Here is a 25,135-nt window from a genome sequence, read left to right as displayed (position 1 = left end):
TTTCTAATAAATGCGCCAACAGTTGTTGCCTTCTCACCAAGCTGCTTGCCTATTGTCCTGTAGCCCATCCCAGCCTTGTGCATTTCTACAATTTTATCCCTGATGTCCTTACACTGCTGTCTAGTCTTGGCCATTGTGGAAAGGTTTGAGTCTGTTTGACGGAGTGTGTGGACAGGTGTCTTTTATACAGGTAACGAGTTCAAACAGGTGCAGTTAATACAGGTAATGAGTGGAGAACAGGAGGGATTCTTAAAGAAAAACTAACAGGTCTGTGAGAGCCGGAATTCTCACTGGTTGGTAGGTGATCAAATACTTATGTCATGCAATAAAATGCAAATAAATTACTTAAAAATCATACAATTGGATTTTTGATGATAAAAATTACAGAGCTCTACATGCTTTGTAAGTAGGAAAACCTGCAAAATCAGCAGTGTATCAAATACTTATTCTCCCCACTGTAAAGTCAAAGATGAAAAAGCATGGAAGGAGGAGGGATGACTAGAAACGATTGGGTTGGCCGTTTCACGTGTGGATTAATTGGTGGAGTAGAAGAGCTTGTGCATTTCAGGTAAAATAACAACTCAATGTTTATATCCCAGGACAAATTAGCTTGCAACAGCAAGCTAGCAAAATAGGACAAATTACCTAGCAAGCTAAATAGCAAAATAGCCATACATGTTTATTGCTTTTCGACCTGTCCCAAAATTAATGTCATTGGTTCAGAGTTTGTTTTGATATTTTAACCTGCGTGTCATGATCGCGTTTGGTGTAGGGGGACAAAATACATTTATGCACGATAGCACACGCGCGCAGCCGGTTTGGGTTCGTAAAGAAGCAAAGTTCAGTTTTCCTCAAAATAATAATTATTGCAAGCTATGACATGACTTAATAAAATAAAATTGAATAATGTTGCAAGAGAAAATGTAATTTGCCCTCATTTAGCTCGCCAGATCATTTGCACAAGGGGAAATGGTATATGGCCAATATACCATGGCTAAGGGCTGTTCTTACGCATGCCGCAACGCGGAGTGCCTGGATACAGCCCTAAACCGTGGTATACTGGCCATATATCACAAACCCCCGAGGGGCCTTATTGCTATTATAAACTGGTTACCAACATAATCAGAGCAGTAAAAATAATTGTTTTGTCAAACCCGTGGTATACTGTCTCATACACCACGACTTTCAGCCAATCAGCATTCAGGGCTCGAACTACCCAGTTTATAATTGTAAATAAATCCCATTTGTCCATGTGCATTACCATTGATACATCCAACAGGAAAGTTTGAGGGATGACAGTTGGACAGAATCTCAATCTCTGAGCAAGAACCATTTGGAAGAACATTAAAAAAATGGATGCTAGGCTATTTTCTGGCAATTGTGCTGTCATTGTGTGCCTTTAACCTTTAACTAGGCAAACAAGTGGGACTGCAGATAACGGCCTCTGTGATACAGCCCGGGTTCGAACCGGGCTGTTGTGATGTAGTGCCTTAGACCGCTGTCTAAGACTTCAAACCGTTATAAATGGCCCATTTGCAAGATTTACATTTTAATAGGCATAGGCTGCATATTAAAATCTGGGTTTATGATTGTAATTTGACTTTGCCATGGTTTCCTTAGATAAAGGCAGGAAGCCTATAGCCCTTGATTTAAGCAGCTTGTTTAAGATTAATTTCAAGGTAAGAAGTACTTCTTTCCCAATAGCCTGCTGGAATAGGCTACTGAGGATGGTGTCATAATTTCGACCACTGAATTAAATATGAATAATATGTATATGAACTGAAAATGTTTGTCATGATTTGACCTTATATTTTTCCGAGATTCCAGTAGTTTTGAACGCGGCAATACGAGGTCAATTCATGACGTTAGTGATATTCAGGTCTGAGCTCAAGAAAGAGGCCCGAGTTCAGGAGATGAAATTCCGAGTTGGATAACCGTTCAAACGTACTTTTCCCAGTCGGAGCTCGTTTTTTCCCAAGTTGTTTTGAACGCACAAATCGGAGAATTTCAAATTCCCAGGTCACAGTTGTTTTGAAGGCGGTATAATCTTTGATTGCGGGTAAAATGCACGTCAGAACATCGTGTGATGACACGTCATTACGTTTTAACAATGTTTTTGCAAAGATGGCGGTGGCTGAGTGAATGGACGAAACAGCCCTTTTAGTTCGAACATTTGATTTATTCCGTTTCTTATCAAACATAATCTGATTTAAATAGTTTATCTAAAATGTCTTTACAAATATATTCTTATTAAACAAATAACTAGAATGGTAATATGACACAGAGCAAAAAGAAGAAACGGGCGAATCGCAGTCTCCTGCTGGCGAAAAAAATTATTATCAAGGATGGAGGAACGGTAAGTTTACACCAAAATCGCACTATTTGGCATCGTATTTCTTGAGATTAGTTTGCCGCATGTGGTATGTCTGTCTACAATATGTGAAATGTAACGCGCTAGCTCGTTCTGCTTGCCAGCGCCCTAGGGGAAGTTCGGATGCCTCTTCCTAGTCCTATCAAAAACATCAGTGCTAGATACGTCAGCTAGCTAACGTATCTGCTGGTGCTAACTAACGTTGTCTGTTTGTTTACTTCCGTGTAACGTTAGCTAGCTATCCTCTAGTAAAAGTATAGCTTCTCACTCAGCAGTATGGTAGCGAACACTACATGACCAAAAGTATGTGGACACCTGCTCGTCGAACATCTGATTCCAAAATCATGGGTATTAATATGGAGTTGGTCTCACCTTTACTGCAAAAACAGCCTCTACTTTTCTGAGAAGGCTTCCCTCTAGATGTTGGAACTTTCTGCGGGGACTTGCTTCCATTCAGCCACGAGCATTAGTGCAGTCGGGTAGTGATGTTGGGCAATTAGGCCAGGCTCACAGTTGGCATTCCAAAGGTGTTCGATGGGGTTGAGGTCAGGGCTCTGTGTAGGCCAGTAAGGTTCTTCCACACTGATCTCGAGAACCCATTTCTGTATGGACCTCGCTTTGTGCACAGGGGCATTGTCGTGCTGAAACAGGAAAGGGCCTTCCTCAGACTGTTGCCACAAAGTTGGAAGTACAGAATCGTCTAGAATGTAATTGTATGCTGTACTGTTGATTTCCCTTCACTGGAACGACGGGGCCTAGCCAGAACCATGAAAAACAGCCCTATTATTATTCCTACTCCACCAAACCTTACAGTAGGCACTATGCATTCTGGCAGGTCGCATTCTCCTGGCATCCGCCAAATCCAGATTCTTCTTTCAAACTGCCAGATGGTGAAGCATGATTCATCACTCCAGAGAACGGGTTTCCACTGCTCCAGAGTCCAATGGCGGTGAGCTTTACACCACTCCAGCCAACACTTGGCATTGCACATGGTGACCTTAGGCTTGAGTGCAGCTGCTCAGCCATGTAAACCCATTTCATGATGTTCCAGACGAACAGTTCTTGTGCTGATGTTTTATTTTATTTTTTTAAACACGCGCCTCTGCACTCAGCGGTACGGTTCTGTGAGCTTGTGTGGCCTACCACTTCGGGGCTGAGCTGTTGTTGCTCCTAGACGTTTCCACTTCACAATAACAGCACTTACAGTTGACCAGGGCAGAAATTTGATGAGCTAACTTGTTGTAAAGGTGGCAGCTTATGACGGTGCCACGTAGTGCTTGGCGATATGGCCAAGATACCATATCACGGTATATAAACAAATGTTGACACTATTTTATGTTTTTATTTTATTTGCTTTATAAGTAGTGCATGACCTCGGTGGCAACCCATACATTCTAAGTGATTTAAATGTGTATTTCTCCATTTTGATTAGTTTTATACTGATTAATTCAACCCAAAATATTTTTTCGCATTTTCATACATTTCTGCATTTACTGCACTCATTTGAGATCATTTCCACACTGCCATGTAGGGCTGCACTATATGGGCAAACAATGTTGTTTGACATGAAAACGAAGGAAAATGCCGGGGAGGAGTTATTGTGATGGGGTAGGAACCAAAGTGTTGATAATTGTTTCCTATGGGACCCTATAATCTTTGGCTACATTGACTGTTTTCTCTTAGCTACTTCATGTAGCTAACATATTGATGCTTCTTGTATTCCTCTTTGATTTAGAAGGTACAGTTGCACAAACAACATGCTGATTTAGAACTACACCATCACTGGTATTATCAGGCATGTCTACTCTGACTCTGTACATTTATTAGCAAGCTACCTAGCGATTAGCGGCTAACAAGATTTAGGCCCAACTTGCTAAGAAAATACAAACTAGCTGCTTGCAGATGTGAACAAAACAAACTAATAGTGTAATTTATAGAACGCTACTGGATTTATATGAAGAAGCAAATTGAAAACAGCTTTGTTGTCATAAACATTGTTGCATGTGCTGCATTGATCATGCAGACTGAACGCAAGTGTCTTGTGGTCGAGGAACAACAAATGCGCTCCTTGAGTGGCAGGGCGGGGCTAGGTCTGTGTGGAAAGCTGCATGGAGAGAGCAGAGAGAGATGACTCAAGTAGCGAAATAAACTTATAAAAATGTACATTAAACACGGCGTATCACATTTAACAAATCAAACATTCAAATGCCATTATAGAAGGTAAAGTAAAAACCCAAACCAGCCCATGCATCAATACCGGTATATCCTAAAATACGGTACACCGCCCAGCCCTAGACTGCCACGTCGAAAGTCACTGAGCTCTTAAGTACGGTCCGTTCTACTGCCAGTGTTTCTCTTTGGAGATTGCATGGCCATGTGCTCAATTTTATACACCTGACAACGAGGTGTGGATGAAACGGCTGAATCCACTAGTTGTCCACATACTTTTGGCCATAGTGTATAATCATACACAGGTGATCATATTCCTGCTAACAAAAGTCAGATTTGTCAAGAATGCCACTACTGGCTCTTCCAATGTGGGAAATGTAACTTTAGAAGAGTCAATAGTGGCAGATATGAATTATGTTGTTGATGACTGTAAGCAGGAAGTTGCCACACTGTGTATAATGATGTCCTATTGCTGAGTTGACCTTTTAAATATATCTTATTTGAAAGTAAGATCATTGAGTATTGCTTGTTGACATACTTGCATAACGGTTCCACTCTGTTCACCAGGCACAAGGTTTCGGAGCTCCCAGCGTCTACCATGCTGTAATTGTCATCTTTTTGGAATTTTTTGCCTGGGGCCTTCTTACAGCACCCACTTTGGTGGTAGGTTGTCGTCTTTATTACCTAGTATTTCATACAGTGTGATTTGTTGGCTGCTGATGAAATTATTGAAACAATAAGGCCCCTGGGGGATTGGTATATGGCCGATTTACAACGGCTAAGGGCTGTTTTTTAATGCTCGATGCAACGCAGTGCCTTGACACAGCCTTTAGCTGTAGTATATTGGCCATATATCACAAACCCTGAGGTGCCTTATTGCTATTATAAACTGGTTACCAATGTAATTAGAGCAGTAAAAATACATGTTTTGTCATACCCGTGGTATACGGTCTGTTATAAACTGGGTGGTTCGAGCCCTGAATGCTGGTTGGCTGAAAGCGGTGGTATATGAGACCGTAAACCACGAGTATGACAAAAGATTTATTCTTACTCTTCTAATTACATTTTAACCAGTTTATAATAGCAGTATGGCACCTCAGGGGTTTGTGTTATATGGCCAATATACCACGGGTAAGGGCTGTATCCAGACACTCCATGTTGCGTTGTGCTTAAGAACAGCCCTTAGCTGTGGTATGTTGGCCATATACCATATGTTGGCCATATACCACACCCCCTTTGGCCTTATTGCTGGCTGTCAGTCAATCGGCATTCAGTGCTCGAACCACCCAGTTTATAATCAAAATTAAGTCTCTACTATGTGTTCTTATCCCCTTGTTATCCAGGTCCTACATGAGACATTCCCGAAGCATACGTTTCTAATGAATGGCTTGATCCAAGGGGTAAAGGTATGGTGTTTGAACAGGTGTTATTATTTTGAACAGCACATCTAATTGCACTTCAATTCTATTTCCATTCATTGGGTGTCTTCTTATTGTGTTTCAGGGCCTGCTGTCTTTCCTGAGTGCTCCGCTGATTGGTGCCCTGTCTGATGTGTGGGGTCGGAAGTCTTTTCTCCTGCTTACTGTTTTCTTCACCTGCGCTCCCATTCCACTGATGAAGATAAGCCCCTGGTACGATGGCACGCAACCAGAGAGAGTCCATAGTTACTGAGATCACCATTCAAATGAATCATAGTTCTATGGAATCTATTGTGGTTAAACCAATTGGGACGATCTGAACTTCGTGCTGAATTTCACACTGTTCTACTTTGCACTATTCCATATTTTCTGCAAGATGCATTAGCTAATATAATGTGATGTGTTGAGATGGAACTGAGAGTCAAGTGTAATAATAACTGAGTGCCATATCCTGCCTCTGTTTCAGGTGGTATTTTGCAGTTATCTCTGTGTCCGGTGTGTTTGCTGTAACCTTCTCCGTGGTCTTTGCCTATGTGGCTGACATAACGCAGGAGCATGAACGCAGCATGGCCTATGGACTGGTGTGTATCAGACATTACCTACACAATTTATTCTAATCTTCAACTTTCATGTTTGCCACCTCACCTTTTTTGATTCAGTGATCTGTGGTCCATTTGTGGCTAAAATAGTTATATCCTTTAGAACCTATTTTCAATTTGGTCCCACTTAACGAAGTAGACATTTTGCACAAACTCAAGAAAGTGAAACTCCAATTTTATTTAAAGAGTTAGTCAGTAAACCACCTCTACTCTTGTTCGTTAGGTGTCGGCCACCTTTGCTGCTAGCCTGGTGACGAGCCCGGCCATCGGAGCCTACCTGGGCCGTGTGTATGGTGACGGCCTGGTGGTGGTGCTGGCCTCAGCAATCGCTATGCTGGACATCTGCTTCATCCTGGTGGCCGTGCCCGAGTCTCTGCCTGAGAAGATGCGGCCAGCATCCTGGGGGGCTCCCATCTCCTGGGAACAGGCCGACCCCTTTGCTGTGAGTACATTGTCCACTTCTAAAGGTTCTGTCAGTTTCTCTACCCCATGAATTATCCAACTGTTATGTTTATGTACCCCCTTAGTGTGCTTTTAGAGTTCAACATGATTTGGATTGGCCAGATGAGATGCCTTCTCTTGACATCTATATTTATGGAAAATTACATGAGGATTCAAGAAGTAAAGGGTTAGCCCAGTCCTACCAATGTACAAATATATTGGCTTGTTTGGGAAACATTCTCAAACCTGTGAAGATGTGTGCTTCACTTTGGCACTGATCAGTGGTAGTAGCTAGCATTTGTATTAGGCTTTGGTGGGTCTCTGAGACCGAGGAGGAACATGGACATTTCCTTTCTACCGCGTCACAGTCCTGATGCTGGGGAAAGTCTAGAATTCAAAAATAACGTGTGGGGGGGAGACAATGGTATCAATGGAATTGGTGGTGGAGGCAGGTATTGTTCTTGGTAAAAAAAGAGGGCTCAGCAATAGAATGTGGTGAGAATGGCTGTGCTGCAAGACCTTGTCCTCTTGACTGACGGCCATAACTCAATCACTTAATGTTTTCATTAGATTTCATAAAAGAACAAGACCAACTGAGATGTTGTATGCATTTTGGAAGAGAAACTGACCAATTGTAATGTGGTTAATTGTAAGGGTGTAACCTCTTGCAACTTAACCACATTACAATTGGTCAGTTTCTCTTCACAAATGCATACAACACCTCAGTTGGTCTTGTTCATGTGTTTGGACTGAATTGTTTGGTACAGGCCATGTTGGTGTACCTCCGCTTTTAGTTACGAACAATGTCTTTCTAATTGGGCATAGAAACCAACATTGCCCAAAACCGGTTAACCGTGCTGAAATGGCACACAAACATCATTTTTGAAAAACACAATGGGATTTACCTGGCATAAGGAACAAGCGTTTAGACCAAGGTGTGTTCTACATCATGCAAACCTGAACTCTCCTAAAATGGGTTGTTTTTACCTTTATTTAACTAGGCAAGTCGGTTAAATAAAAAATACAAAGTGCTGATATTCCTGATTCCAATAATGATCATGTATCATGTAATGCCTGATGAGAGCACAATCAGGATTAACAACTTATCTTAAATGAAAACATGATTAATCAGCAACACTAAAATAAAGTGCAATATGTGTGTGAAATCAATATGTTAACATTGCTCGGACATTGTATAAGCTTGCTATATGCTATAAGGTTTTCTTACAAAGAGAAAAATATGCACACTTGAGACTCATAATAAAGGGGGCTTGTCTGTAGCACAGTACTTCCCCCACTCTGGGGCAATGAGATGGGCTGTCACTAAAGCCTTGTTCACACTGCAAGCCTTAATGCTCAAATCTGTTTTGGACTACTGATGGTCAAAACAGCAAGTTACAAGTGACCAAATCAGATTTGTGTGTGTTCAGACAGCAGTCATTTACTGACACGGCTATGCTAGTTGTCATAGTAATGACAGGTCTGTGTGTGCAGTGGTGTTGGCTGATTGTGCTTCCTATCACTCAGAAGTTATGTTTCAAACTAAGGTGACAACCCTTCCTATCATGGACGTTTCTCAGTTGCTTTGAATGTTCAAAATCATAGTGTAAAAACACTTAAAACGAGTCCTTTTTGGCTAGCCACAGCAGTCAACTAGGTAGCTGTTTAGCATTGTAGCACATTCACACATTTGTTTGTAAACATTTTACAAGGTAGTTAGCTACTACATGTTCTTGTCAAACTGTCAACAGTGTAGCTACCAAGCAACAAGATATGTTTAAGTCTTAACTACTTGAGGCCAAATGAATCAGATTTTACCGTTCAGACACAAGTCACATGGCCAGGAATCCATTTTTTTTCTGAATTCAAACCTATGAAGGTGGCTTGAAATATAAGATTCCAGTCTGTTCCAATTGCAGGAAAAATAACCAATTTGAAATCAGATATGCAAATAAATAGGATTTAGTACTTAGGATGTAAACAAGGTGCTGAAATCCCTTATTCTAAACCACAGAGAAGGGGAGCATATCAGTGGCTATAAGCTAAACATGCCTATCGCTATTGTAATTTATTTGGCCTTGTCAGAATCCGCTGCGAAGAGCTGCTTGAATGCAGAGGGGAGATTAAGTTTATTTTGATTTACTTTTTGCATTTCCACCTTGCTCCCGGTGGTATGAATACTTTGGTCATGTCGGTGTAAATGTGTCAACATATTTGAGGTGCTGGGAGCTGCATAGGCTATTCTGGTTGAGCAGTGGCTACATAGTATTGTTAACTCTCTGTCCATCGCCATTGTAATCTACTGTGAAGCCAAAATGTTTTCAAACTGGAGATTTAGACGGTGATGGAGAATCCTGATTTGTCGACCCCATCACTCGTAATCGTACAGAACTACTTCCCGAATTTTGATTACAACGTGCAGAGCCTATAGGCGTTGTTTGATTATTCTAATGTATTTTATTCGGGTTTATCGTGCGGACCGAATCAAGTTCCCCACACCTAATGTTCCGTATAAATACATTTACCCTTACACCCATAATTCTCTGGATATGGTAGATGAAATGGCTTACTTTTTAAATCATAGGCTACCATCTGTTGTCTTAATTATCACTGATAAACAATTATATTCTACTGGCTATTGTTGATAGTCTATAAAGAGAAAGCTACAAAAAGACACCTAGCATTGGTCTTGGCTAGCCCACGGTAGGCCTTGGCTAGCCCACGGTAGGCCTTGGCTAGCCCACGGTAGGCCTTGGCTAGCCCACGGTAGGCCTTGGCTAGCCCACGGTAGGCCTTGGCTAGCCCACGGTAGGCCTTGGCTAGCCCACGGTAGGCCTTGGCTAGCCCACGGTAGGCCTTGGCTAGCCCACGGTAGGCCTTGGCTAGCCCACGGTAGGCGTACAGTATCAATATCTATTTTGAAAAGCAGTCGGTCTTAAAGGGGCAACATCCTATTTTGAGATGTAATAAATAATTACAGACCTGCTTTAGAAACAAACATTTACGCAATTAATCTAAAGCAATTGTATCAAATAGAGTAATGTCTTGCATTGTAAAATTATATCATACAGCTTTTAATACATAATTAATAATAACCAAATGTAGCCTATTACTAGCTGAATATAGAGAGAAAGCACACACCCCAATGCATTTAACTGCCAGTGAGGAAAAAAAGTGAACATTGAACCCTGAGTAAATATACCCAAATCAATGCAAGAACAGAAGGGCATGCTAAGATGGCTAGTCATTATTAGTCAGGTCATTTAAAAATTGGTGCGACCAAAGGTTAGTGGAAAAAGCTAGTCTAGAGCCCTGGATTGACCTACAACAATGAGGCTAAAGGATTTTTTTTTTTTTAGTCTGAGCGAAATCTCTCCCTCTCACTTGCTCTCTGGTTGTGACCCAGTTCTCATAGAAGGCCTCCTTTCTGCCATAAGACTTGTGAAGGAGTGGATGGGTGTTCATTGTACATCATATTGTTATCACCAACCCCTTGCTTTCTGTCTCCAGTCTCTAAGGAAAGTGGGCCAGGATTCCACTGTGCTGCTCATCTGTATAACAGTGTTCCTGTCCTACCTCCCCGAGGCTGGCCAGTACTCCAGCTTCTTTCTCTACTTACGACAGGTCTGTCTACAATGTATTCTGTCAAACGTATGGCCCAAATAAACAGTGTGTGTGTGTGACGCATGTCAGATGTGTCCACCCCCTTCCTGTATTAAAATTATTCTCAAATGTTTATTCTATTCTACTACCATTTACTTTGTTCGTATTCTTATCTTGTATTATTTCTTATTGTTGAGAAGGAACCTGCAAGTAAGAATTTCATTGGACGGTGTCTCCTGTACATAAGACAAACTTAACTTTTTGAGTTATTGCCATGATCAATAATGGAGGTCACGGAGGTCAAGTCCCCTTCATAGTCAAAATATTTGGCAGACTTGTCAAGGGGGTTTTATAGTTAATTTGAAGAACATTGCAAAGTGATTTCACAAATGGTCCGTTACACCGTTAATTTCTGTTCTTTGCTGCTTGCAGCTACACTACATGCTCGTCAAACATCTCATTCCAAAATCATGGGCATTAATATGGAGATGGTCCCCCATTTGCTAACAGCCTCCGCTCTCTCTCTTCTGGGAAGGCTTTCCACTAGATGTTGGAACATTGCTGCAGGGTCTTGCTTCCATTTAGCCACAAGCATTAGTGAGGTTGGGCACTGATGTTGGACAATTAGGTTTGATGGGGTTGAGGTCAGGGCTTTGGCCAGTCAAGTTCTTTCACACTGATCTCAACAAAACATTTCTGTATGGAACTCTCTTTGTGCATGGGGACATTGTCATGCTGAAACAAGAAAGGGCCTTCCCCAAAGTTGGATGCACAGAATTGTCTAGAATGCTATTGTATGCTGTAGCGTTAAGATTTCACTGGAACTGCAGGGCCTAACCCGAACCATGAAAAACAGCCCCAGACCATTATTCCTCCTCCAACAAACTTTTTCAGTTGGCACTATGCATTGGGGCAGGTAGCGTTCTCCTGGTATCTGCCAAACACAGATTTCTCTGTCGGACTGCCAGATGGTAAAGCGTGATTCATCACTCCATAGAATGTTTCCACTGCTCCAGAGTCCAATGGCGGCGAACTTTACACCACTCCAGCTGAAGCTTGGTATTGCGCATGGTGATTATAAGCTTGTGTGCGGCTGCTCGGCCATGGAAACTCATTTCTTGGAAGCTTCCGACTAATAGTTTTTGTGCTGACTATTTTTACGCGCTTCAGCACTCGGCGGTCCCCTCCTGTGAGCTTGTATGGTCTACCACTTCGCGGCTGTGCCGTTGTTGCTCTTAGACGTATCCACTTGACAATAACAGCACTTACAATTGACTGGGCAGCTCTAGTAGGGCAGGAATTTCAAACTGACTTATTGGAGAGATTGCATCCTATGGCGGTGCCACTTTGAAAGTCACTGAGCTCTTTAGTATGGGCCATTCTACTGCCAATGTTTGGCTATGGAGATTGAATGGCTGTGTGCTGAAATAGCCAAATCCACTAATTTCAGGGGTGTCTACATGTAGTGTATACTTAGCTAAAACATTGTCTTTGCTTGATGATGGGTGTAGTTACTTTGGTCTCACTGGCAATACAATCATATGCATTTTGTTTTTAATTTATTTTTTCTACAGATTATGGGATTTTCACCTGAAAGTGTTGCAGCTTTCATAGCTGTTCTAGGACTGCTTTCAATTGTTGCACAGGTTAGTTGTCATTCAATTAACATGTACAGTGCCTTCAGAAAGTACACATACCCCTTGACTTATTCTACATTTTGTGTTACAGCCTGAATTCTAAATGAATTATTTTCTCACCCATCTACACACAATGCCCCATAACGACAAAGTGAAAATGTGTTTAGTGATGGGGTTTTTGCAATTTTATTGAAAATGAAATAAAATATTATTTTATAAGTATTCCCACCCCCTTTGCTATGACACTCCAAATTTAGCTTGGGTGCATCCAATTTCCTTTGATCATCCTTGGGATTTCACTACAACTTGATTGGAGTCCACGTGTTGTCAATTCAATTGTTTGAACATGATTTAGAAATAAACACAACTGTCCATATAAGGTCCCACAGTTGACAGTGCATGTCAGAGCAGAAACTATACCATGAACTCCAAGGAACTGTCTGTAGATCTCCGAGATAGAATTGTGATGAGACATACAGTATATCACAAAAGTGAGTACACCCCTCACATTTTTGTACATATGAGTTTCTTTTCCTGTGACAACACTGAAGAAATTACACTTTGCTACAATATAAAGCAGTGAGTGTACAACTTGTGTAACAGTTTAAATTTGCAGTCCCCTCAAAATAACTCTACACGCAGCCATTAATGTCTAAACCGCTGGCAACAAGTGAGTACACCCCTAAGTGAAAATGTCCAAATTGGTCCCAATTAGCCATTTTCCCTCCCCGGTGTCATGTGACTCGTTAGTGTTACAAGGTCTCAGGTGTGAATGGGGATCAGGTGTGTTAAATTTGGTGTCATCGCTCTCACACTTCCTCATACTGACTGGTCACTGGAAGTTCAACATGGCACCTCATGGCAAAGAACTCTCTGAGGATCTGAAAAAAAAATGTGTTGCTCTACATAAAGATGGCCTGGGCTATAAGAAGATTGCCAAGACCATGAAACTGAGCTGCAGCATGGTGGCCAAGACCGGTTTAACTGGACAGGTTCCACTCAGAACAGGCCTCGCCATGGTCGACCAAAGAAGTTCAGTGCACGTGCTCAGCGTCATATCCAGAGGTTGTCTTTGGGAAATAGACATATGAGTGCTGCCAGCATTGCTGCAGAGGTTGAAGGGGTGGGGGGGTCAGCCTGCCAGTGCTCAGACCATATGCCATACACTGCATCAAATTGGTCTGCATGGCTGTCGTCCCAGAAGGAAGCCTCTTCTAAAGATGATGCACAAGAAAGCCTGCAAACAGTTTGCTGAAAACAAGCAGACTAAGGACATGGATTACTGGAACCATGTCCTGTGGTCTGATGAGACCAAGAAACTTATTTGGTTCAGATGGTGTCAAGCGTGTGTGGCGGCAACCAGGTGAGTACAGTCAAGCATGGTGGTGGGAGTGTCATGATCTGGGGCTGCATGAGTGCTGCCGGCACTGGGGAGCTACAGTTCATTGAGGGAACCATGAATGCCAACATGTACTGTGACATACTGAAGCAGAGCATGATCCCCTCACTTCGGAGACTGGGCCGCAGGGCAGTTTCCACTTAGTCATTATGGGGTATTTCATCCATTTTGAATTCCGGCTGTAACACAACAACATGTGGAATAAGGGGTATGAATACTGTCTGAAGGTGCTGTAATCCCAATCTCTGCCATGTTATGTGAACCTGGTTTGGGCATTAATGAGAACTTTCATTACATGCAATATTAACATTCAAATAAATGGTTTCCATTTATATTATTTTTCTTTTGTCAGACAGTAGTATTAAGTTTACTCATGCGTTCCATCGGGAACAAGAATACTATCTTGCTCGGCCTTGGGTTCCAGATACTACAGCTCGCCTGGTATGGGTTTGGCTCCGAGCCATGGTAAGCTTTTTTAAAGTGACTCATCTGATTCAGGTCAATGAAGAGATACTCTTTCAAGTGACTTAATCTGTCTTCTCTCATCTCTACAGGATGATGTGGGCAGCAGGGGCACTAGCAGCCATGTCAAGCATCACTTTCCCAGCAATCAGTGCTTTGGTTTCCCGCACTGCTGAACCAGACCAACAAGGTTTGTACTTTGTACTTTGTTATAGTTTTATTTTGCATCTATGCATAGTCACTTTACCCTCTTATCTACATGAACATATTACCTTGACTAACCCATACCGCTGCAGTGACTCTGTTCCGGTACCCTTTTGTATATAGCCTCTTTATACTGTAGTTATTTTATTACTATTTTTCCTTTAGTTTATTTAGCACATTGTTTCTTACTTTTTAACTCTTCATTGTTGGTTAAAGGCTCATACGTAAGCATTTCACGGTAAATTGTATTCGGCGCATGTGACAAATACATTTTTATTTGATTTTGCATGTTCTTTGATTCATCTATTGGCCTGGTCGTAATTGGAAATGAAAAATGGTTCTCAGTTGATTCAGCGAAATGACATTTAAGATTTTTGTTTCCTTCAAAGAAAGGAAATAATTATTATGAACTATCCTTTTAACTTGCCTGATGAAGTAAAGGTTGAATGCAATCCAATTGATAAATGATTGTTGGCTGTCATCTCACAGGAGTGGGCCAGGGGATGGTGACAGGGATCCGGGGGCTATGTAACGGCCTGGGCCCTGCGCTCTATGGCTTCATCTTCTACATCTTCCACGTGGAGCTGGATGCGCCTCCAGATGGCAACGGGGACACTCCGGTCCATACTCAAGCCCACCTTCAGCTCCTCCCACAGGTTAGCCCCCAGCTCCCCAACCCCAACCTTTTCTGCTCCTCTCACAAGTTAGCCCCCAGCTCCCCAACCTTTTCTGCTTCTCTCACAAGTTAGCCCCCAGCCTCCCAACCCCAACCTTTTCTGCTTCTCTCACAAGTTAGCCCCCAGCTCCCCAACCTTTTCTGCTTCTCTCACAAGTTAGCCCCCAGCTCCCCAACCTTTTCTGCTTCTCTCACAAGTTAGCCCCCAGCTCCCCAACCTTTTCTGCTTCTCTCACAAGTTAGCCCCCAGCTCCCCAACCTTTTCTGCTTCTCTCACAAGTTAGCCCCCAGCTCCCCAACCTTTTCTGCTTCTCTCACAAGTTAGCCCCAGCTCCCCAACCTTTTCTGCTTCTCTCACAAGTTAGCCCCCAGCTCCCCAACCTTTTCTGCTTCTCTCACAAGTTAGCCCCCAGCTCCAACATTTTCAGCTCTTTCCACAGGTTAGCCCCCAGCGCCACACCCCTAACACCAACCTTTTCAGCTCCTCCCACATCTTAGTCCCCAGCGCCACACCCCTAACACCAACCTTTTCAGCTCCTCCCACATCTTAGCCCCCAGCGCCACACCCCTAACACCAACCTTTTCAGCTCCTCCTACCATCTTAGCCCCCAGCGCCACATCCCTAACACCAACCTTTTCAGCTCCTCCCACATTTTAGCCCCCAGCGCCACACCCCTAACACCAACCTTTTCAGCTCCTCTCACATCTTAGCCCCCAGCGCCACATCCCTAACACCAACCTTTTCAGCTCCTCCCACATCTTAGCCCCTAGCACCAACCTTTTCAGCTCCTCCCACATCTTAGCACCCAGCGCCACATCCCTAACACCAACCTTTTCAGCTCCTCTCAACATCTTAGCCCCCAGCGCCACATCCCTAACACCAACCTTTTCAGCTCCTCCCACATCTTAGCCCCTAGCACCAACCTTTTCAGCTCCTCCCACATCTTAGCACCCAGCGCCACATCCCTAACACCAACCTTTTCAGCTCCTCCCACACCCCTAACACCAACCTTTTCAGCTCCTCCCACATCTTAGCCCCCAGCGTCACACCCGTAACACCAACCTTTTCAGCTCTTTCCACAGGTTAGCCCCCAGTGCCACACCCCTAACACCAACCTTTTCAGCTCCTCCCACATCTTAGCCCCCAGCGCCACATCCCCAACATTCTCTGCGCCTCCGCCTTATTGTTTAGATCTTTAGCCCGAACCCGACAGGGCTTGAATTTTCAGGCCCAATCAAACCTCTACTCGTCCTCACAATACACAACCGGAACCAGTCAGATAATACATTTCACTTTGAAGGTTTGTTTTGACATCCAGGATACCTCCTCAAAAATGACCAGACAGTTTAACAAGGTTCTATCCCTGTCTTAAAAGTTAGAGGGTTTTGGGCACTATTTAATGTTAACTAGTTATCAAGTATCAATACACTTGTGTAACCATAATTTGTTAAATGTTCCTAATCACTTCAGGTATGGAAAATGTGAACCTTTTTTTATTTCCTCCTCTCCTCAGAGTTCCATCATTCCTGGCCCGCCCTTCCTCTTCGGAGCATGCTCAGTGCTACTAGCGCTCCTGGTGGCACTCTTCATACCAGAGCAACCTCACCTAGGCCTCCGGCCCGGCAGCTGGAAGAAGCACAGCTCGCCCCACGGACACCCTCACAGCCTGCGGCCGCCAGGGGAGGCCAAAGAGCCCCTACTGCAAGACTCAAACGTGTAACACTGGCTACTTAGGCCAGATGCCCTCCCTCTTCAGAAAGAGAGCTCTTTTATATAGGTATAACAGACAGCAATCTAAAAGCTATATTAAGAGTTACCACTATATATGTATACATAGGAGTATGTTTTTGAGAGAAAGTTCTATCCAAAGGCACTATTTGCAATGGCTTATATTTATTGATTTTTGTTTATTCCTTAAACTTTTACAACAACAAAAATATTCCCTGGACTGTTTTGATGATATTGAACAGGGGCGTAGCTCACTCAGGGACGTACACCTGGTAAGACGGGGCTGTTTCTGAACACAGTGTTCCACAATCAGAAGAGGGCATCTCTGTACAACAAAAGCAACCTAGAAAGATAGATGCATCACAAAGACTGGTTAGTCCTCTAGAATTGGGCCTTCAGCTTTATGGAACGTGGTGTGAGAAAATGACACTGCGGGGCCGAGTTGGAAATTCAGGTGGCATTTCTCCAGATCTCAGCATAAAAAGCCTTAATCCACATAACCATGGAATGTGAAAACGCAATGGACTTGGAAAGGTACAGCTGAATTTTTAAAGCACCTTTTATTTTGAACCTCATATCAAACTGCTGCCTATATGAATTCCTACAACCACTTCGTCAGACTGACTGGTGCCTTTCCTTGGCTTTGGGAGTGTGTTACTTTTTGACGGGACCACAATGAGATCTTGAATCGCCCCCCGATCGCTCTCTCTGAAATCATTGGCTTGGTATTTTTAGTCTTATTCTCATTTGTACGTGTACACGGCCAAGTCCCTAACATGTATGGATCGTACAGTTACAGGAAATGATCATACAAGAAGGGTTTGCCTTTTTGAAATATCTCGTCAGCCAACACGTTGCATAGTTACGGAATCCATAGATCCATCTCCAGTGGCCTTCTATAAACCATTTCACTTGTACAATGCGCTCTTGTTTTAACTTGCTAATTGACCAAATACCAAAAGAAAGTACATATTGAATCATGAAAGTTGTGAAATATTAGTTGTGTGCTCTAGTTATTTATGAGTTGGTGTTATGTAAAACATTGCAATTTCTTAATACTGTATGCTGTTTTCTTTTCCATGTATTGTAATATTGTTTTGCTGCCTTATTTCAACCTTTTAAACATTAAATTGTTGACTGACCGTGTAAATATACATTAAGTATAGAACCATGCATTTCAATAAAGTGGAATATTTTGATGTATGTTGGATTTATGGCTGGGAAACCTGTGCTATTTTAGTAGAACAGATCATTGAGCCAAATCCAAACCAGTGACAAGTCTATACTGTATCTGGTAGTCAATGCATTTTATGGTTCCACCCATGTTCTTTAATTGTACACTCTATAAGATAAATTAATTTGTATGTTCTACTGTGTTGGGAAGGAGACTCCATCTCGCCTGTTGTCAAATACACATTGCAGGCAGTTATTTTACCAAGAAAACATTTAACCTCATGCTATGTTTCTTATCTTACCTATAAAAAGAAAAACGATTTCAGGAAATCCACAAGATGCATATCAAGTTCTCAGTTCGAAGATGACAAACCAGCTAATGGATACTGAACAAAAATATAAACGCAACAATTTAAAAGATTTTACTGTGTTACAATTTATAAGGAAATCAGGCAATTTAGTCTGGTTGTAAACCATCATAGCACTGAGACTGCACTTGTGAAGGTGGTAAATGACCTTTTAATGGTGTCAGACTGAGGCTCTGCATCTATCCCCGTGCTCCTAGACCTTAGTGCTGCTTTCGATACCATCGATCACCACATTATTTTGGAGAGATTGGAAACCCAAATTGGTCTACACGGACAAGTTCTGGCCTGATTTAGATCTTATCTGTCGGAAAGATGTTAAGTCTCTGTGGATGGTTTGTACCCTGACAAATCAACTGTAAATTTCTGTGTTCCTCAAGGCTCCGTTTTAGGACCACTTTTGTTTTCTCTCTATTTTACCTCTTGGTGATGTTATCTGGAAACAGTGTTAACTTTCACTGCTATGCGGATGACACACAGCTGTACATTTCAATGAAATATGGTGAAGCCCCAAAATTGCCCTCCCTGGAAGCCTTTGTGTCAGACATAAGGAAGTGGATGGCAGCAAATGTTACACTTTTAAACTCGGACAAAACAGAGATGCTTGTTCTAGGTCCCAAGAAACAAAGAGATATTCTGTTGAATCTGACAATCTTGATGGTTGTACAGTCGTCTCAATTAAAACTGTGAAGGACCTCGGCATTACTCTGGACCCTGATCTCTCTTTTGACGAACATATCAAGACTGTTTCAAGGACAGCTTTTTTCCATCTACGTAATATTGCAAAAATCTTAAACTTTCTGTCTAAAAATCATGCAGAAAAATGTATCCATGCTTTTGTCACTTCTAGGTTAGACTACTGCCATACATACCTACACGTACGCTACGGTCACAAGACTCAGGCCTCCTTACTGTCCCTAGTATTTCAAAGCAAACAGCAGGGCATTCTCCAAAAGAGCTCAATTTTATGGAATGGTCTGCCTATCCATGTGAGAGACGCAGACTCGGTCTCAACCTTTAAGTCTTTATTAATTTTTTTATTTTACCTGTATTTAAAATAAGTTAAGAACAAATTTTTATTTTCTAATGACGGGCTAGGAACAGTGGGTTAACTGCATGTTCAGGGGCAGAACAACAGATTTGTACCTTGTCAGCTCGGGGGTTTGAACTTGAAACCTTCCACTTATCTAGTCCAACGCTCTAACCACTAGGCTACCCTGCCGCCCCAAGACATCTCTTCAGTAGGTCCTATGATTGAGTGTAGTCTGGCCCAGGAGTGTGAAGGTGAACGGAAAGGCACTTGAGCAACGAACTGCCCCTGCTGTCTCTGCCTGGCCGGTTCCCCTCTCTCCACTGGGATTCTCTGCCTCTAACCCTATTACAAGGGCTGAGTCACTGACGTGATCTTCATGTCCGGGTTGGCGTTCCCCTTTGGTTGTGCCGTGGGGGAGATCTTTGTGGGCTATACTCGGCCTTGTCTCAAAATGTTAAGTTGGTGGTTGAAAATATTCCTCTAGTGGTGACCCTGCTGGTCATCTATGAACATTTGAACATCTTGGCCATGTTCTATTATAATCTCCACCCGGCACAGCCAGAAGAGGACTGGCCACCCCTCATAGACTGGTTCCTCTCTAGGTTTCTTCCCAGGTTCTGGCCTTTCTAGGGAGTTTTTCCTAGCCACCATGCTTCCACACCTGCATTGCTTGCTGTTTGGGGTTTTAGGCTGGGTTTCTGAACAGCACTTTGTGACATCAGCTGATGTAAGAAAGGCTTTCTTTATTAATACATTTGATTGATTGATTGAATTTAAATAAATACATTTGTCCCTATGCATTTTAAATGACTGGGAATAGAGATACAGTGCATTCTGAATGTATTCACACCCCTTCACTTTATCTACATTTTGTTACGCTAGAGCCTTATTCTGAAATGGAAACAAAAATAAAAAATCCTAATCAATCTACCCAAAAGACCCCATAATGACAAAGTGAAAACAGACTCGAAATTGAGCTCAGGTGCATCCTGTTTCCATTGATCATCCTTGAGATGGAGTCCACCTGTGGTGAATTCAATTGATTGGACATGATTTGGAAAGGCACACACCTGTCTATGTAAGGTCCCACAGTTGAGTCAGAGATTAAACCAAGCTATGTGGTCAAAATAATTGTCCGAAGAGCTTTGAGACAGGATTGTGTCGAGGCACAGATCTGGGAAAGGGTAACAAATCAATTCTGCTGCATTGAAGGTCCCCAAGAACACAGTGGCCTCCATCATTCTTAAATGGAAGAAGTCTGAAACCACCAAGACTCTTCCTGGCCAAACTGAGCAGTCGGGGGAGAAGGGCCTTGGTCAAGGAGGTGACCAAAAACCCGATGGTCACTCTGACAGCTCCACAGTTCCCGATGGTCACTCTGACAGCTCACACTTTCCAAAAGGACAACCATCTCCGCCACACATCAGTAAAAGGCACATGACAGCCTGCTTGGACTCTCAGATCATGAGAAACAAGATTCTCTGGTCTGATGAAACCACTCTGGTGTGAATTCCATGCGTCACATCTAGGAAACCAGGCACCACACATGGCCAATACCATCCCTACGGTGACGCATGTTTTCAGTGGCAGGGACTGGGAGACTAGTCAGGCTGAAGGGAAAGATGAACCAATCAAAGTACAGAGTTCCTTGATGAAAACCTGCTCCAGAGCACTCAGGACCTCAGATTGGCGTGAAGGTTCACCTTCCAACAGGACAATGACCCTAAGCACACACCCAAGTCAACACAGGAGTGGCTTTGGGACAAGCTTCTGAATGTCCTTGTGGTCCAGCCAGAGCCAAGACTTGAAACCGATCGAAGATCTCTGGAGACACATGAAAATAGCTGTGCAGCGACGCTCTCCATCCAACCTGACAGAGCTTGAGAGGATCTGTAGAGGATCTGTAAAAAATATGTTTTTGCTTTGTTATTATGGGGTACTGTGTATCGATTGATGAGGGGGAAAAAACTATTTAAGCAATTTTTGAATAAGGCTGTAACGTAACAAAATGTGTGAAGGGGTCGGGATACTTTCCGAATGCATCTGTTGGTCACAGATACCTTAAAAGGTAGGGGTGTGGATCAGAAAACCAGTCAGTATATGGTGTGACCATTTGCCTCATGTAGCACAACACATCTCCTTAGCATAGGATTGATGTTGTCCCACTCCTCTTCAATGGCTGTGTTAAGTTACTGTATATTGGCAGGAACTGGAACACGCTGTCGATCCAGAGCATCCCAAATGGGTGAGGGTGAGTGAGTCTGGTGAGTATGCAGGCCCAGTGGCGACCCGTCATTCAGGGCAGGAGGGGCAGCCATGGAAAAATCCGGAGCGTAGGGGTTGGTCATGTTCTCTAGTTGTGCCATGCTTGGCTCAGTGTTCTGTCACTCATGGGGAACCTACGTCATACAAAATCTATGGGGGGTGACATCAATACACATATGTACCGTAGCTCTCATTGGACTGATAATCTTGCTAGCAAGCTAGACAAGCAGTCATCGTCATGAATCAAGTCGACAATCTACTGGCAAATCCTTTTCAATCCTTGTCATATGAAGATAAATAATGAAAATAAATACACATTAAACATATCGTTGCTCATTGGCCATAGAAGATGGTGCCGGAGGGGATGGCTGCCGTTTTATGGGCTCTTAACCAACTGCTATTTTGTTTGGTTTTTGCATTGTTTAACTTATTTTGTACATAATGTTGCTGCTACCGTCTCTTATGACCGAAAAGAGCTTCTGGACATCAGAACAGCAATTGCTCACCGTGAACTGGACAAACCATTTTTCTTTAATGAGTCGGGCGAGAGGGATTTACTCCAGACACCCGACAATACACTCGTCCCCGTCAATCGCATGAGAAAAAGACAGAAATATCGTGGAAGGAGATTGGGGTGCCTTGTAAGGATCCGGCAATGAGTGGCTAATCTGCCTTTGCCATCGGCAAATGTACAATCACTGGATAATAAAGTGAACGAACTACAAGCACGTATATCCTACCAACAGGACATTAAAACCTGTAATATCTTATTTTTCACCGAGTCGTGGCTGAACGACAACATGAATAACATATTAGCTGGCGGGTTATACACTGTAACGGCAGGATAGAACAGCAGCCTCTGGAAAGACAAGGGGTGGCGGTCTACGTATATTTGTAAACAACAGCAGGTGCACAATATCTAAGGACGTCTCAAGGCTTTGCTCGCCTGAGGTAGAGTATCTCATGATAAACTGTAGACCACACTATCTACCAAGAGTTTTCATCTATATTCTTCGTAGCGGTCTATTTATCATCACAAACCGATGCTGGCACTAAGACCGCACTCAATGAGGTGTATGCGGCCATAAGCAAACAGGAAACTGGTCATCCAGAGGCGGTGCTCCTAGTGGCCGGGTATTTTAATGCAGGGAAACTTATATAAATTTTCGTCATTTCTACCAGCATGTTAAATGTGCAACTAGAGGAGAAAAAAACTCTAGACCACCTTTACTCCACACACAGAGACATCTGCAAAGCTCTCCCTCGCCCTCCATTTGGCAAATCTGACGATAATTTTATCCTCCTGATTCCTGCTTACAAGCTAAAACTAAACCAGGATGCACCAGTGACTCAGTCAATAAAAAACTGGTCAGATGAAGCAGATGCTACAAATACCTAGGTGTCTGGTTAGACTGTAAACTCTCCTTCAACTCACATAAAACATCTCCAATCCAAAGTTAAATCTAGAATTGGCTTCCTATTTCGCAACAAAGCATCCTTCACTCATGCTGCCACACATACACTCGTAAAACTGACCATCTTTACCGATCCTCGACTTTGGCGATGTCATTTACAAAATAGCCTCAAACACTCTACTCAACAAATTGGATGCAGTCTATCACATTGCCATCCGTTTTGTCACCAAAGCCCAATACACTATCCACCTCTGCAACCTGTACACTCTCGTTGGCTGGCCCTCGCTTCATACTCGTCGCCAAACCAACTGGCTCCAGGTCATCTACAAGACCCTGCTAGGTAAAGTCCCGCCTTATCTCTGCTCGCTGGTCACCATAGCTGCACCCACCCGTAGCACACGTTCCAGCAGGTACAGTGGGGAGAACAAGTATTTGATACACTGCAGATTTTGCAGGTTTTCCTACTTACAAAGCATGTAGAGGTCTGTAATTTTTATCATAGGTACACTTCAACTGTGAGAGACGGAATCTAAAACAAAAATCCAGAAAATCACATTGTATGATTTTTAAGTAATTCATTTGCATTTCATTGCATGAGTATTTGATCACCTACCAACCAGTAAGAATTCCAGCTCTCACAGACCTGTTAGTTTTTCTTTAAGAAACCCTCCTGTTCTCCACTCATTACCTGTATTAACTGCACCTGTTTGAACTTGTTACCTGTATAAAAGATACCTGTCCACACACTCAATCAAACAGACTCCAACCTCTCCACAATGGCCAAGACCAAACAGCTGTGTAAGGACATCAGGGATAAAATTGTAGACCTGCACAAGGCTGGGATGGGCTTCAGGACAATAAAGCAGCAGCTTGGTGAGAAGGCAACAACTGTTGGCGCAATTATTAGAAAATGGAAGAAGTTCAAGATGACGGTCTGATGAGACAAAAATAGAGCTTTTTGGTCTAAACTCCACTCGCCGTGTTTGTAGGAGGAAGAAGGATGAGTCCAACCCCAAGAACACCATCCCAACCGTGAAGCATGGAGGTGGAAGCATCATTCTTTGGGGATGCTTTTCTGCAAAGGGGACAGGACGACTGCACCGTATTCAGGGGAGGATAGATGGGGCCATGTATGGCGAGATCTTGGCCAACACCCTCCTCCCCTCAGTAAGAGCATTGAAGATGGGTCGTGGCTGGGTCTTCCAGCATGACAACGACCTGAAACACACAGCCAGGGCAACTAAGGAGTGGCTCCGTAAGAAGCATCTCAAGGTCCTGGAGTGGCCTAGCCAGTCTCCAGACCTGAACCCAATAGAAAATCTTTGGAGGAAGCTGAAAGTCCGTATTGCCCAGCAACAGCCCCGAAACCTGAAGGATCTGGAGAAAGTCTGTATGGATGCTCTCCCCACTGTATCTGCAGTACTAAATCCACATGTGCATGCATGTGTTTGTGCCAATGTTTTGTGGTGCTTCACAGTCTGTTCCATAAGGTGCTTTTTTATAGCTGTTTTTTTAATGCTTGCATCAGTTACTTGATGCAGAATAGAGCCATGACTACATGGAACTCTATGTAGTACTGTGTGCCTCCCATAGTCTGTTCTGGACTTGGGAACTGTGACTTTGCACACAATCATCAGAATAGAAAGGAGTGGGAGGCCCCGGAGCACAACTGAGCAAGAAGACAAGTACATTGTCTAGTTTGAGAAACAGAAGCCTCACAAGTCCTCAACTGGCAGCTTCATTAACTAGTACCCGCAAAACATCAGTCTCAAAGTCAACAGTGAAGAGGCGACTCTGGGATGCCTGTCTTCAAGGCAGAGTTGCAAAGAAAAAGACATATCTCAGACTGGCCAATAAAAATAAAAGATTAAGATGGGCAAAAGAACAGACACTGGACTCTGCCTTGAAGGCCAGCATCCCGGAGTCCTCTTCACTGTTGACTTTGAGACTGGCGTCTAATCAGTTTATTGATGTGCCACACCTGTCAGGTGGATGGTATATCAAAAGTAAACCTGCTTATTAACAGGGATGTAAACTAATTTAAATGAACAAGCTTTTAGTGTACATGGAACATTTCTGGGATTGTTTATTTCAAGCTCATGAAACAAACTTCACATGTTGTGTTTATATTTTTGTTCATTGTAGCTAGTTGATCAGAGAGAGACTAGACAACAGA

General features: G+C 43.0%; 1 protein-coding gene across 2 annotated transcripts; it reads left to right on the top strand.

Moving 5' to 3' along the window:
* Positions 1 to 474: 474 nt before the first annotated feature.
* Positions 475 to 17,911, top strand: LOC123997831 (hippocampus abundant transcript 1 protein-like). Of its 2 annotated transcripts, none has more exons than XM_046302431.1 (12): positions 475 to 568; positions 5,108 to 5,203; positions 5,884 to 5,946; positions 6,044 to 6,171; positions 6,425 to 6,539; positions 6,781 to 6,999; positions 10,509 to 10,622; positions 12,176 to 12,247; positions 13,990 to 14,102; positions 14,192 to 14,289; positions 14,793 to 14,959; positions 16,494 to 17,911. In XM_046302431.1, the coding sequence occupies exons 3-12, from the start codon at positions 5,920 to 5,922 to the stop codon at positions 16,698 to 16,700; spliced, it is 1,260 nt and encodes a 419-aa protein (XP_046158387.1). In that variant the 5' UTR covers positions 475 to 568; positions 5,108 to 5,203; positions 5,884 to 5,919; the 3' UTR covers positions 16,701 to 17,911. The 2 variants fall into 2 exon arrangements, with proteins under 2 accessions (XP_046158387.1, XP_046158379.1); XM_046302423.1 differs by lacking the exon at positions 475 to 568 and adding an exon at positions 2,090 to 2,356.
* Positions 17,912 to 25,135: the final 7,224 nt, after the last annotated feature.

The sequence above is a fragment of the Oncorhynchus gorbuscha genome, linkage group LG02 (assembly GCF_021184085.1).
Source record: "Oncorhynchus gorbuscha isolate QuinsamMale2020 ecotype Even-year linkage group LG02, OgorEven_v1.0, whole genome shotgun sequence".
NCBI lineage: Eukaryota > Metazoa > Chordata > Actinopteri > Salmoniformes > Salmonidae > Oncorhynchus > Oncorhynchus gorbuscha.
Note: the sequence above shows the minus strand (reverse complement) of the source record. Positions and strands in the feature narration are given on the sequence as shown.